The 12624-nt window shown below is 47.3% G+C and overlaps 1 protein-coding gene across 3 annotated transcripts in view; it reads left to right on the top strand.

Moving 5' to 3' along the window:
* Positions 1-12624, top strand: part of LOC146175637 (ribosomal protein S6 kinase alpha-5-like) — a 254621-nt gene that overhangs the window by 218074 nt on the left and 23923 nt on the right. For all 3 annotated transcript variants that reach the window (XM_084582030.1, XM_084582032.1, XM_084582031.1), the window contains exon 2: positions 1527-1595. In XM_084582030.1, the coding sequence (XP_084438156.1) occupies positions 1527-1595 (69 nt within the window). The remainder of the gene's footprint in view (positions 1-1526; positions 1596-12624) is intronic.

Here is a 12624-nt window from a genome sequence, read left to right as displayed (position 1 = left end):
GCGTTGTCACGGAAAATCTTCGAAGGGGTGATCAACGCCAGAACAACAAAATATTACGAAGCAGAAAAATCCTGTTTCATCCCACTTTTATATGTAAACTCGACCAGCTCACAGATGGCGCTACAAGATGGCTCAGACATGGACAGAAAGTTATCTCTTAGTGTATAAGGTCCACCGCCATATGGACGATGAAGGTCTGAGCCGTTCCGAAATTTTATGTATTGCTCAGGTGCAGTTGGTTTTCATGAAGTTGAAGTAGGCAAAAGGAGAATAGAGGTTTGCTGAAAGGAGAGCGAGAGAAAGTTAGAGAATGATTTTGGCTAATCGATTCGAATCGGATTCGTTACGAGGCACATCCTCATTGGCGGCTCGGGTTCAACTGCGTCCCATATACGCTATGTCGCAATTTGTGAACGTTGTCAAGCAGTCTCCAAACATGCGTCGCCTTACTGCGTGGCACACAATCTGTTATACCGTATACAAAATGCTGATGTGTAAGAAATCACGTTGCAGCACCCTGTGGCGCGATCTGAGGAAGCCATTCCTAAGGTATAACACCGGTTTCCGGCGGCAATGCGCTTACAATATCCCATCGCGTTTCGAAGAGTTCTGAGATTCATTGATATGAACATGACGATATAATGGTCACGCTGTTCTGGGGAAGTTTAGTGCTGTATTTACTGATAATCATTAAACTACAGCCCGCGAATCCTATATGTTCTGAATCTGAGCTTGGTAGTCGAATCAAAACTAGCGTGATGCTTGTATACTTAGCTGCGTCTCGGTCGACGATAGTGACTATTCAGCTCTAATGTATTAATGGTGAGCTCACACTGTTAACCCTTATTTAAAGGACAATGTAATTACTTTAGCGCTAACGTATTAACGAGGAACGCACTGCGGGGAACGCACCTTAATTGCTTTAGGGATGCAGAAATTATGACTCTTGCGTCGGCGCACTGGCTTGCGCAGTAATGGCGTTCTTAGAATGTCTCGCGGGCTCCTAGAACGCTATACATGGGCCAACATCATTCTTTGTGACCAAAGTACTTAAAACTTAAGCTTTTCGGTTTTACGGCCAAATTATACAGCCTTTATAAGTTATAGTTCAGCTTTTCAAGGGTCCCAGATAAAATGTATATCTCCGGTAGTCCCAGGAAGCGCGTGGGACTCTTCATCTCTTTGAATTGTGAGCATTAATCACCGGAACTGCCGTCACGTATACTTGTAGGCGAGCTCCATCTCCCTCAATGCCTGTATTGTTTCTTCCGGTAAATGCTCGCTCGTGCGGCCCTGAGACGCAAAGTGCGTTCGTGACCCGAATGCTATACCCCAGACCCCGTTGCACCCATGACTGTGCGGTCTTGAAATAAAAAGAGAAAAATGCAGAAAATTCGCGCCTTTCCTGTTGCTTTTGTGTACGCTTCCGCATCGTGTAAGTGTTGCCGAATGGAATGCAATGGTACGCGGAGAACGACTTTAACTAACGAGCCTTTCTTTTCCCTTTCCCTTTTTGTTCATTTCAGTCAACCTCGCTGGCAATGGCAAAGTGGACATGTCCAACTTCGAGCTCCTCCGCGTGCTGGGAACCGGAGGTGAGTCGAGCGTGCCTCGCGCGTGTATTTATTTATCATTATTATTCGCGCGCAATGCCGACGTCACATTGGTATTTTGGAATTGAAACTTGAGTAATGGGAAGTCTTAGACTGCCGATCAGAGTTTGCGACAAAGACGATTTGTCTACATCTTGTTTAAGGCAAGCTCTGTTGTTCGCTAGGTAGGTCGACGCATTAAGGCTTCCCCATGTCTTTTACAAATTTCGTGACCTCCCATAGCATGCAGTACGTGCTCATGTGGTACGTACTGTAGCCAGGTGACAGGTTAGAAAAAAAAGAAAAGAAAACAACGCTGAAATATGCGTACGACCATAACGGTAAAGGGTGTGCCTGCTGTGGTTAAGGAGTAATTGATTTTAACGGGTCAGCGCTGCTCTGGGTTAGGCAATGATGCATGACGCAATAAAGGGCTTCAAACTTATTTAGCCCGGCAGCAGGGCTCACGTCGAACTCTCAGTACACACGGGTGTGTTTGCAATTAATCTTCCTTGAAATACGGCTCGTAGGGCCGCTGTCTATGCCCAGAATTCATACTCTCCCCCATTCCCCTCACCCCGGAAGAAAGAAAGAAGCGTATGTCACGTATCGTGCAGGGTAGTTAACAAGTCTAACCATGCGCTTTTCGTTTAGTGCAGATTCGAGAGTTGATTCCTACGTCGAAAGAAAAAAAATTAAATAATACACAGCAGCATTAGCGGCGGATTTGTGCTCGTGCAGCCTGTATAAATATAAAACATTGGACCAGTCGCATATAATGGTGATTGAGGTGCGTTTTCGGTGTGTTGAGCGCTTCGTTGTTAGCACGCTTCCTTGCACGCAGGTCGAAATCGAATTTAACTCTCCTGTTAGTGTAGCCGTTGAATGTTTCATTTTTATTTGCGCATTTTGTTCTCGATTCGGCCAGTCACGTTCGTGTATGAGTCCGGACTCAGAGACGCGTTTGACTCATATTGACTTAAAGTCACGTTGGACTACGGGAACCGCTAGGTCAGCGACGTAGCCGACAGTATACAAAGACACTTTATCTGAAGCACCTTGTACTCGGCTAGACGGAGTCGAACCCATACCTACAGCTCTATCTGATGTCATTTTAAGCAAGTCGCGTCAGAATGCGCATTGGTTCAGAGAGATTGCGAGTCCACATCGTTTGCAATGCTTGGGTGCAACGCGCCCTTTGCGGTTCTGTACGTGATCCAGGTTTAAATTATGCTTCGAACAAAGCTACGCGTTTTAACTAAAAGAAGAAGAAAAAAAAAAAAACAGAAAGAAAGGGCGATTTCCCAACTTCGTCCAATGCCCCGCTTTCTCTCTCTCATACACTGGTGTGGCCTGCTGACGCAACGTCTCTGCAACATGTAAGACTGGGCATGATCTGCTTTGAGTGAAAACGCCTCACGGAGCGTTGACGCCTTAATGCTAGATAAGCTGATGTAGAAGTTCGCCAAGGCAATCCATACATATACAAGAAGCCAATAGTACTTCTGTAAAAAAAAAAAAAAAAAAAAAAAAAAAAAAAAAAAAAAAAAAAAAACCGCCGTTTTAAAGCCAAATTATTCCTAGAAAGAAAACACACAAACAAAAAAAAAAGAACAGTAAGTAGACTAAAGGGTAATGAACTTTCTAAAGACGAGGGAAAAAAAGTAAGTTGCGTGGGCCTGGCTTCTTTTCATTCGGCAAAGAAGCGAAAACCTACCCATGCTCTTCGCTTTTTCGTCGTTCGCTGCTCTCGTTTCTGAAAGCCAAAAGAGCGTGACTGATGCCGCTCCAATTATTTGCCGAGAGGCACGGTTCGTTATGTTTTAAACTTTTTTTTTTTTTTTTTTCGCGAGATTGGGACGACGGTGCAACAGCTGACAGCGATGATGCCTTCTCGAGCTGGCGTTACTTAGGTCTGGACAGAGTGGGTAAGATTCGTAAGGAAGCGTTCGGCAAGGAAGAAACCGGCTTAGCGCTGACAGCTGTTTTTCCGTCACCGCGGAGAGAGCGGGACGGTGTTTCGCTGACTTTTTTTCTTTTTTGCTTTTTGTCTCGCCGCGCGGCACTTATCCACGCGCAACGCCTGTCCTACTTTAGCCCGTTCGCTCCAGCGGCGGGTGCGTCGCGCGTGGCGAGCAGCCTAGCCGAGGACAACAGTGCGAGTGCGGGGCCATCTGTTTTTTGACAGACGAACTAGCTCCTTGCGAAAGGCTCGCATCCCGAATTTGGAAAAGTTCGGTCGCTGTTCGTCAGATGAGGACACTGGCTTCGAGTTCGAGGAGTACGGGAGCTTGATGCGTTGTCTGCGACGTCGCCCAGTAGACAGCTGGTCGTCTTGGGCGTGGTTATAAAAGATTAGCATGCGCGGAGGCCTTGCTGAAGTCCGAAGTGATTATGAGTAATGCAGGCTTTGCTCGAGTCATATGTGCCGGTCGTGGACTAAGCCTGGAGCGGCAATTTGCTGAGAGAACCTAGCGCATGGCGGTGCGCCCGTATCTTGATGTTAATTGCACGCCGCCTACGATATTTGTGCACGCACCTGTCGCCAGGAGTTCTGAGGGCGCAGCGGTGACCTAAGCGCATCTGTTGTACCGTCATCTACAAAGCTGTGTGTTTCTGGGTGTGGTTTAGGGTGTACTGTACTAGAGCTTGACGATGAGTCAAGACCAGTCTCTCTCAAGGTACTTCGCCCTGTTTCCGATAACGGAGTAAAGAAATGTCGAGGAGTGGCCGGGCGAAGTCTGTCCCGTAGTTACTCGTAATCACTTCTGTGGCTGTGGGAAAACGACGAAACGCGAGAAACTTGAAAGCAGCATTTGACCAGGGCCTCACATTCTTGTAAAAGTTCTGTAGCCGTTCCCACTTCTTACAAATTACAATGCGCTAAGTAGCCACGAGCAAGCCACAGTCATGTCTATAGCTTGCCGTGCTCCACCCTCTTCCACGGTCTTTCACCTTTCATTTGCCACCGATAGCCAGCGTCACCTGACCTCCACCTCCCTCTGTCTCAATTTCCGATTCGGTCGCTAAGATGAGAGACACGAATTCACGGGAATGGTTTTGATTGTCGGCCGGGCGTTGGTCCACTAAACGAGGACAGCGATAAGACAGCCTGCCATAAGCACATCTACCAATCTACGTGCTACCAGGAAGCAAATTTTATAATATAGATATTGAACCGACCGTCTCATTCTCACGATGAAGAATATGGAAGGCAAGTGCGGTTTGGGCGCGCGAAGTTAGCGGAGAAAAACAGCCATCGAGAGAGAAAGGACTTCGTTCGTCCATTTTCTTTTTTTTTTTTTTTACTTATTCGGATTATTGTTGCCTTATCTCCTTCCGCACTCCCATTCGCGTGTGTCCATTGTGTCGTGCGACCAAGAACAAAAAATAACAGAATTATGGGAGAGAAAGAAAGAAGCAGGAACAGGAGAAAAAGAAAAGCCTTGCGCCGTGCGGTCTCTTTCGGTGTTGTGTCGGCGAAAGGGGTCGCCACTCTGGGGATAGAGTTAAAGTGTGTCGCGTCCTCCGTCGGGGCTGACGGGCCTGCCCCGAGCTCCGCGAGCGCCCTCGCACACTCCCCTTGGCAAGTGTGCCAGTGGGTGAATGTCAGTCGCGCGCGGCGTGGCCGCGAGGTGAGGCAATCACAGCGTCGGCCTTCGACATCCGCGTGTGCGATGGAGGATGCCCGCCCGCCCGCGCGCAGGCAGTCGTTGTTTCTGCCGTTGTTGCTGCCGCTTCCTGGGTCACTTTCCATTGCTCCTCGATCCTTACTTTCACCCTGGCTCCGCTTTCATTCTTCCTTTTCCTTCATTTTTTTCCTCGCTATGGTGTTGGCGGTGGCGCCAGAGCGTCGAAGAGTCATTAGGCGCAAGGTACTTCCTGAGGTGCGTGGATGCAGGGACGTCCTCCTACAAAGGGACTCGCCGCTGGTTCGGAAAATAAAGGCCGAAGGCAATTCGCAAAAGATGACGGAAAGGCACTTCGCCGTTGAAGATAAGGTCCGCCTGCTGTTTGAAGCTACGCCCATGGGGTGTCTTCCCGGGTAGCGCTGAAAGCGAGGTCTTTCGCTACGGTTTCGTAACTGGCTGGAGTGGTGCGCCGCTGTAATCCAGCTGCTTGGAGGCCAGTAGAAAGACACTGTGGTTGTCTGTGTTGACAAAATACAAGGCGCTCTAAGTTGGACGCCGAGAGATGGTGACCTTAGCCATATTGTGGTGGCCGCGGGTGGCCTGAAGTAGGGTTTATCAGCCTAGGAAGCAAACAGAGGTGCGTGGTTCCTAACCTTCTAGTGTCCTCGTACTGAACGATGTCCGCTGGCTACTCATTATTCATTTCTCTAAAGCTTTCATTTGGGTCAGGTGAGAAGGAGACGTAGCTTCGATAGGTCATAGTTCGATGTCGCCCCGCTCGGGCTACTCCTGGAAGAGCATTTTGCGGATGCGTATCCCATCGAATAAAAAAGAAAAAGAACTACAGAAGATTTTCTGTTGTCACAACGGAATTTCTCTGCGGTTTTTTGAAAGTGAACCTGTTGTGACAACAGAGATCTCTGTAGTAACGTCACATTTTCTATGGTTACGACAGAAAAGTACTACAAAACTACAGAAAATTCTGACGCTTACTACAGAACTGCAGAATCTTTTGTCGTATTTTTGACACAGTTCTGTGTTGTTTTTTCTTGCCTGGGATGTGCGCGGGTGTTTCTTAAAAGCTTCCTCTTTGTAATGGGAATAACGAAAGTCGTCGCGCTGCCAGTCAGCGAAAAATCCGGGCACTGCTTGCTCATTTGTTTCGGTCGCTGTTTTCATCTGACAGGTAAAAGCTGTCTTGAGTACTTCAGTACTCGTGTGCGTGTCAGCCCGACTGTACGCCGCAAGCAAAATATATGTTCATCAGCTTGCTGGGAATCCTCGTGGTAATGCTGTTGCTGTGCAAAGGTGGTCGTCCTCAATGCAACGATATGGCGTCAACTTTGGGAGGTCCCACTCGCGTTGGATTTCAAAGGACACATCAAGCGTGACGGGCAAGAAAAGAGGTCAGGCTCAAAGAAAAACCGACCCGACCAACGAGAAGATGAAACTGCTTCGCGTTTTGTAATCGGCTCAGCTCGCATTCAGTATCCGTCACTTCTGTTCTCCCGCTGCAGTACCCACCTCGCATTGCTTCCTTAATTTTTCTTTTCGCTCCACTCCTCTTTCAAATCGCCGAACGGCGTTCACCTTCCTTGAGCGCGTCTTTGTTGTTGCTGCGGCTGTCCACTTTTGCTGCTTCCGCTCGCTGTCATTGGTTGCGGCGCCTACGTGCAAAGCCACCTAGACTGCTACGTGCCGCACGGCTCGTATTATGCGCCAACTGTGCGTGAGTCTCGCCGGCGGTTGCAGTCGGGGACTGTACTACGCGGTGATGAGTCACCTCCGCGCACGTGTACTATGTAGGTGAGGGCCGCGACAACTGGGTTACCGGGTAATACATCTCGCTTTCCCGCTGATATGGGCACTTTCCGACAAAAAAGACGGCGTCTCGGAAGGGGAGAAAGAGGAAGCTTTTTTTTTTTCTTGAAAACCCTATATTATATTTGTGTAAGCATTAAGAGGACAGTGAATATTGAGAGTTCTTGAGAGTTCCTTGGACTGCCAGAAGATCAAATCAGTCAATATTGTCGACCATAAACCCTGACTGCTCATTGGAGGGTCAAATTCTAAAGTTAAAGCTCAGCTACTTTGGTCATCTGATGAGAAGAGAGGAGTCGCTGGAGAAAGATTTGATGTTGGGAAAGGTTGAGGGTTGCCGGAGAAGGGGTAGGCAGCGAACGCGATGGTTAGATGGCATCCTCGAGGCACTGCAGATGAAGTTATGTGATGTTAGGAAGATAGTGAGAGACCGGAAAGCGTGGCGTGACATGGTCAATAGAGTCATGAAGAGTCGGACACGACTGAACGACTTACTGAACTGAATATTAAGCATGCATTTATTTATACAGAAACCTCACAGGTTTCAAACATGGAACATTGTGTGAGGGGGAGGGGTTACAGTATATCGAAAGAAACAATGGTACATAGTTTAAAATACAAAAGTGAACCATTTAAAAGTAATACAGGACTGGAACTGCAAATAATTTTTAGAGCATGCATTTATTTTTACATCTTTAATATCTTCAAGATTTCTCCTGTACAATACTTCGCCTTTTGCCTTTTCTCGCGTTCAGTCTTTTATTAATTAGTTCCTTTTGTACTTATGCCGTTTTCTTATTGTCTCCCTTATGCCCTTTTGGGTCCTATAAGGTACTTGGAATAAATACGCAAACACGAATATAGGTCAACCCTTCATCTTTAGGACTGCGAGAGTGCTGCGAGCATTAACTGACCAACCTAATAAGTACTCAGTCGCCCGTAGGCTACAACTTATGGTCGCGAAAAATCGCATTTCTTATACTCGTGTTAGTGTAGGGAAAGTACTCAATTTTCTCTATTATAGTATGTAAAAGTTGCCCTTAATGCGCCGCTTGATCGGGAGCAGTAGCTGCGAGCTGAGGCAGTATTAACCGCTTATCAGCAAACATCATCTGAGGTATAGGGTCTACTGTATCCACGATGTGCCACAATTTCCATTGCCTACAGGCTCCGTATTTTCTGTTTTCATTACGTGCCCAAACCTGGTTCCTGCAGAAGCTGTAGAATCGTTAGGAGTGCGTTATCTCAGTTCTGGGGCTTAACTGTGCCACGATATGCGGCGTTGATGCAGCTTGATGTGTCGTACAATTTTTTTATAAATATATACAATAGCGCAAAATAATTACCAAGAGTGCACGAACAGATGTGCACTCGCGGGTGCTGCCTATGTCTATAACGTTTGTTCCTTAATAGTTTCCTTTTCTCTCTCTCTCTCTCTCGAGTAGCAGTCGCTTCATACTGAACCCGTCGAGCTGTTCGAACCCTGGCTTTAACTCTGAAAGGCCGAGCCGTTTATTGATCAATGCAGCCAAATTGAATGACGCCGGTATATATATATTGAAATGTGTGACGCGTTTACATGCCAGCCATCAGGCCTCTGCATTTTCGCGCAAATTCGCCCGCACCAGCTCTCTCTCGAGTTATCGCAGTGGCTTTCGGTCTATTTCTCCCCACGGGCCGACGGTATTGCAGCCGTTACGTCACCTCCTATACCGTCCGCGTTCCAGATAGGCGGAATCAAAAATAGGATTTCTTACTTTCTTTGCCCGAGGACGTTTAAAAATGCAGTCGCTGCGCACGTATTTTGCCTTCTGGTTTCATGCCTCACGACCTCGGTCATTTTGGGGATACCGTTCAGTGCCGACCACCTCAATCTTCAACTCTTTATTGCTGCAGTATCGGATCTCCCTGAACTTATAAGAGCTTTTTTGTTTTTCTGTTTTATTTTGTTTTACAACTTCGAACGTTTCAAGAGCGACGCATCTTGCTCAAGCTCCTGTGATAGAGATCCGTGGAGATAACACAAAACGCACACGTATACAAAAAGAAACGCCGAGATAACTGTCGAGCGTGAGCGGCCTTGCAATCACGAAAGCATTGATTATTCACCAAGACATCAGCGGCGGTGCGGCCGCAAGATGCAATCACGAAGAACGTATTACGATCCGTTTCTGGGCGGAAGGACACGAGCATTTGCTACCGCTGCATCTTGTTATTTTTGATGACTTCTGCCTACTTTTTTCCCCCATTGTGGTGCGCGGAAGGACCTCGGAAATATATACCGGAACGAGAGATATGTGTCTGCTGGGAGCGGCTGTCCAGGTTAATGGTTCTGTCGGCGGAACGATCTGCCATCGAACGTTGGGACACGTCCCTTCCTCTACGGTCATTCCCGTTCCTCTATAGTTAACTTTGTCACTTTGCATTGCGTTTAGCTTGCCCTGTATAGGTGTTCAACAAAAGAGAGATTAAAAGCGTTCTTTATCTGAGATTGGCGGCGTTCCAACTTCAAAAAGCAACTAATCGCTTGGATGTTTGGCAGCATTCAAAAGTGGTTATCATCAGTGGTATCATATCAAGAGCGGTCCTCTATATAGCTGTTGGACTATAGTTTGGGGGGGATGTCAGCTTGCACGTGTGTCGAAGTTATCTCAGTGCGATATCTCTTGAGATATCCACTGCCAAGGATACGTACAGCATGGCTTTACTCTTAGGAGAAAATTCTCCAAATGCCCGCGATGTTCTAAGAGTGCAGCGATCATGCGTGAGTTTGCGCAGAGCTTCTGTTGCATACGCAGAAGTTCATTTTCAAATATGAGGCATTTCAGGCATATCACAATGTCTGGGCGGTATAGACTGCGGCTACTGCTTTCGATACCACAGTGTATGAGTGGTATATACTGTATAATGCGTTCCACAACGTGTCCATACCTCTCTGTGCGACGCGTGCCTGATGGAACTTCATACGATGGTGCGTCACGAAGCTATAACGACATGCCGATTTGTCTTAATCTTGAATCGGCTATGCTGCATCGACCTCTCCGACACCAGTCATTTCCATCTATCTCCCTTCCATTCTGCTGCGGCGGGGAATTTCAAGGTGCCCGATCACCGGGGCGCGAGCGATCGGATCCGTTACCTTGCGGTAATTGGGAACGTAATTGGCCGGAGGCGTTCCCTGCCCACGTGTTGCCGTTGTAGTGCTGTGTTTTACACAGAGTCGGGCGGTTGGTTTCGTCCGGGAACGGGGGTCGAATGTGACCGATATCGCGGCGGTGTTGTTTGATCGACCCCCGTGCCGAACACGTGAAACATGCGTGGTCTTACAAGCAGTGAGAAGGTCCTTTCATTTGCGCACCACTCGTTCGTAACGAACGTGAGGTTAAATTAAACTAGTCGAATTGTGCGAGGGGTGTAGCTGGGGTATACGCGTGTATAATCGTTTTGGAGACGGTCCAAGGTTTCACTTATAACACGTGTGCCCACCGACTCCCCGCTCTGTGACAAAGCCTCTGGGTGGAGTGAGGGAAGGGAAAGATGCTGGATGTGGAAATGTCCGAAGTCTGCGCGAATAGCCGGAGCAATCAGGCTTTCTATCGCGAACAGATCGATAAGAGCAGTTACGCCTTGTAATCAAAGGCGCATTCGAAAAGTCTTCGTTATGTCCCGGTCGCCCTCGAAAATTTCCTGGTGTAGCCCGTGATGAACAAGGATATACCGTGCGTTAATGACGCCCCCCCCCCCCCCCCCCCCCTTCGTTCAAATGCTCACCTTCCTTGTGAAAGAGTCTAGATTTCCCTATACTCATTGATAACGATGTTAAATCTTTGCATTTGCAGAAAGCCATAGCAACCGGGCCTCTCTGCGGCGAGGGTGGAGAGATCTAGAAGCTAATAGTAGGACAATGTATGGGGAGTGGACGTGGACTTCGGAGTTTTATTGAAGATGACATTCTGACATACCATGCATAGCGTATAATTGATGCATGGAACAAAACGGCGCTATTGTGCAAATTGATCCAGGAATAAGTACTTTACAGCAGTCGATGCAACGTCTTGAAGGTCGACCTCTTCAGTTCGTGCTCTCGCGATGACGACGCCAATAGGTCGCCCTCGGTGAAATGGCGAAAGCGGCAGCGTTCGGTCTACGCGCCTGTCTGTGACGCAATCACGTTGGCGTTGCGCAAGAGCTGTCGTCTGCGCCGCTTGGGATTCGAGCGCATTCGACGGCGTTTGGCTCTGGTTTCTGGCAGCGGCGGAAAGGTGGATAATGCATACATAAGTCATACCAATAATACAAATTACAAAACGAGAATGAGGAAAATAATCGACGGATGAGAAGTCTCGTTATGAGGACGATCCAACCTGCCAACAGCGCTGACGCTTCGCGAAAGCGTCCGCGTGCATCGATCGATCCTTTCTGTCTTTGTACTTCTTTTTTTTTTTTCACACACACAGTCGCTGATGGAATTTCGCACTGCCTGCGACAATTTATTTATTTATTTATTTATTTATTTATTTATTTATTTATTTATTTATTTATTTATTTATTTATTTATTTATTTATTTATTTATTCAGGTTACCCCTAAAGGCCCTCCAAAGGAGGGTATTACATGGGGGGGGGGGGGGGGGGGATACAATTGTAAAAAACACGATGCAATTAGCAAACAATTACAATAAGAACCAATAAATATAACATCAAAAGAGCAAAGAAAAACAACACCAAAATATTCTACACATTTCCGTCACAGTGAAGTAGTTCTTGGAATTTTCTTATGTTAGTTTCTGTAGCGATGTGCGATGGCAAGTTATTCAATTCAATGATAGTACGAGGTATGAATCAATTGGCATAAGATGATAAATGACACTTTGCGCGTTGCAGGTTGCAACAGGTTGCAGCCTTTAATTGTTTATTTCGTCGTCCTGATTTGTATTCGTGTTTCTTAGATAAAGTTATATGTAAACTTTCAGCCTCCTGCATAATTACTCTCCTGCGCCGATTTCCGCCCCGCCGCGGTGACTCAATGGTTAGGGCGCCCGACTGCTGAAACTCAAGGACGCTGCGTAAAATCCCGGCCAGGGCGGCCGCTGTGGAAGCGAAAATCAAGGCGGCCGTGTGCTGTGCGATATCAGTGCGCGTTAAAATAGCCCAGGTGGCCTAAATCTCCAGAGCCCTCCACGATACGGCGTCTTTCATAGCCTGAATAGTTTTGGGAAGTTATAAAACATCAAAAACCAAGCTATCCTCGAATTTCCCTTAACGGTCGATTCTTTTCAGACCTGTCGGTGAGGTTGAAGGGTCGCGGGACGCCACAACATATATAACAGATCCATTTTTGCATACGTCTTCTCAGATATGTACGCGGTAGATATATCAGGCACTTGGCCCGTGTGGTGCGACGGATATATGTTAAAAGGGAATGCAATTCATGAGCCTCCCGCCGTCATATATTTTTCTTCGGTTTCTTCAGATGTGTGTCGTCCTATTTATTCCTTATTTGCTCATATGCGTTACAGCTGATAACAAGTGAGCGCTGATTTTTGAAGTACGGCTCACTGCTTGCAGACGGACTGCGCCG

The sequence above is a fragment of the Amblyomma maculatum genome, chromosome 10, assembly GCF_055883805.1.
Source record: "Amblyomma maculatum isolate TAMU_Amacu chromosome 10, ASM5588380v1, whole genome shotgun sequence".
NCBI lineage: Eukaryota > Metazoa > Arthropoda > Arachnida > Ixodida > Ixodidae > Amblyomma > Amblyomma maculatum.
This window is presented reverse-complemented; position numbering and strand designations above follow the sequence as displayed.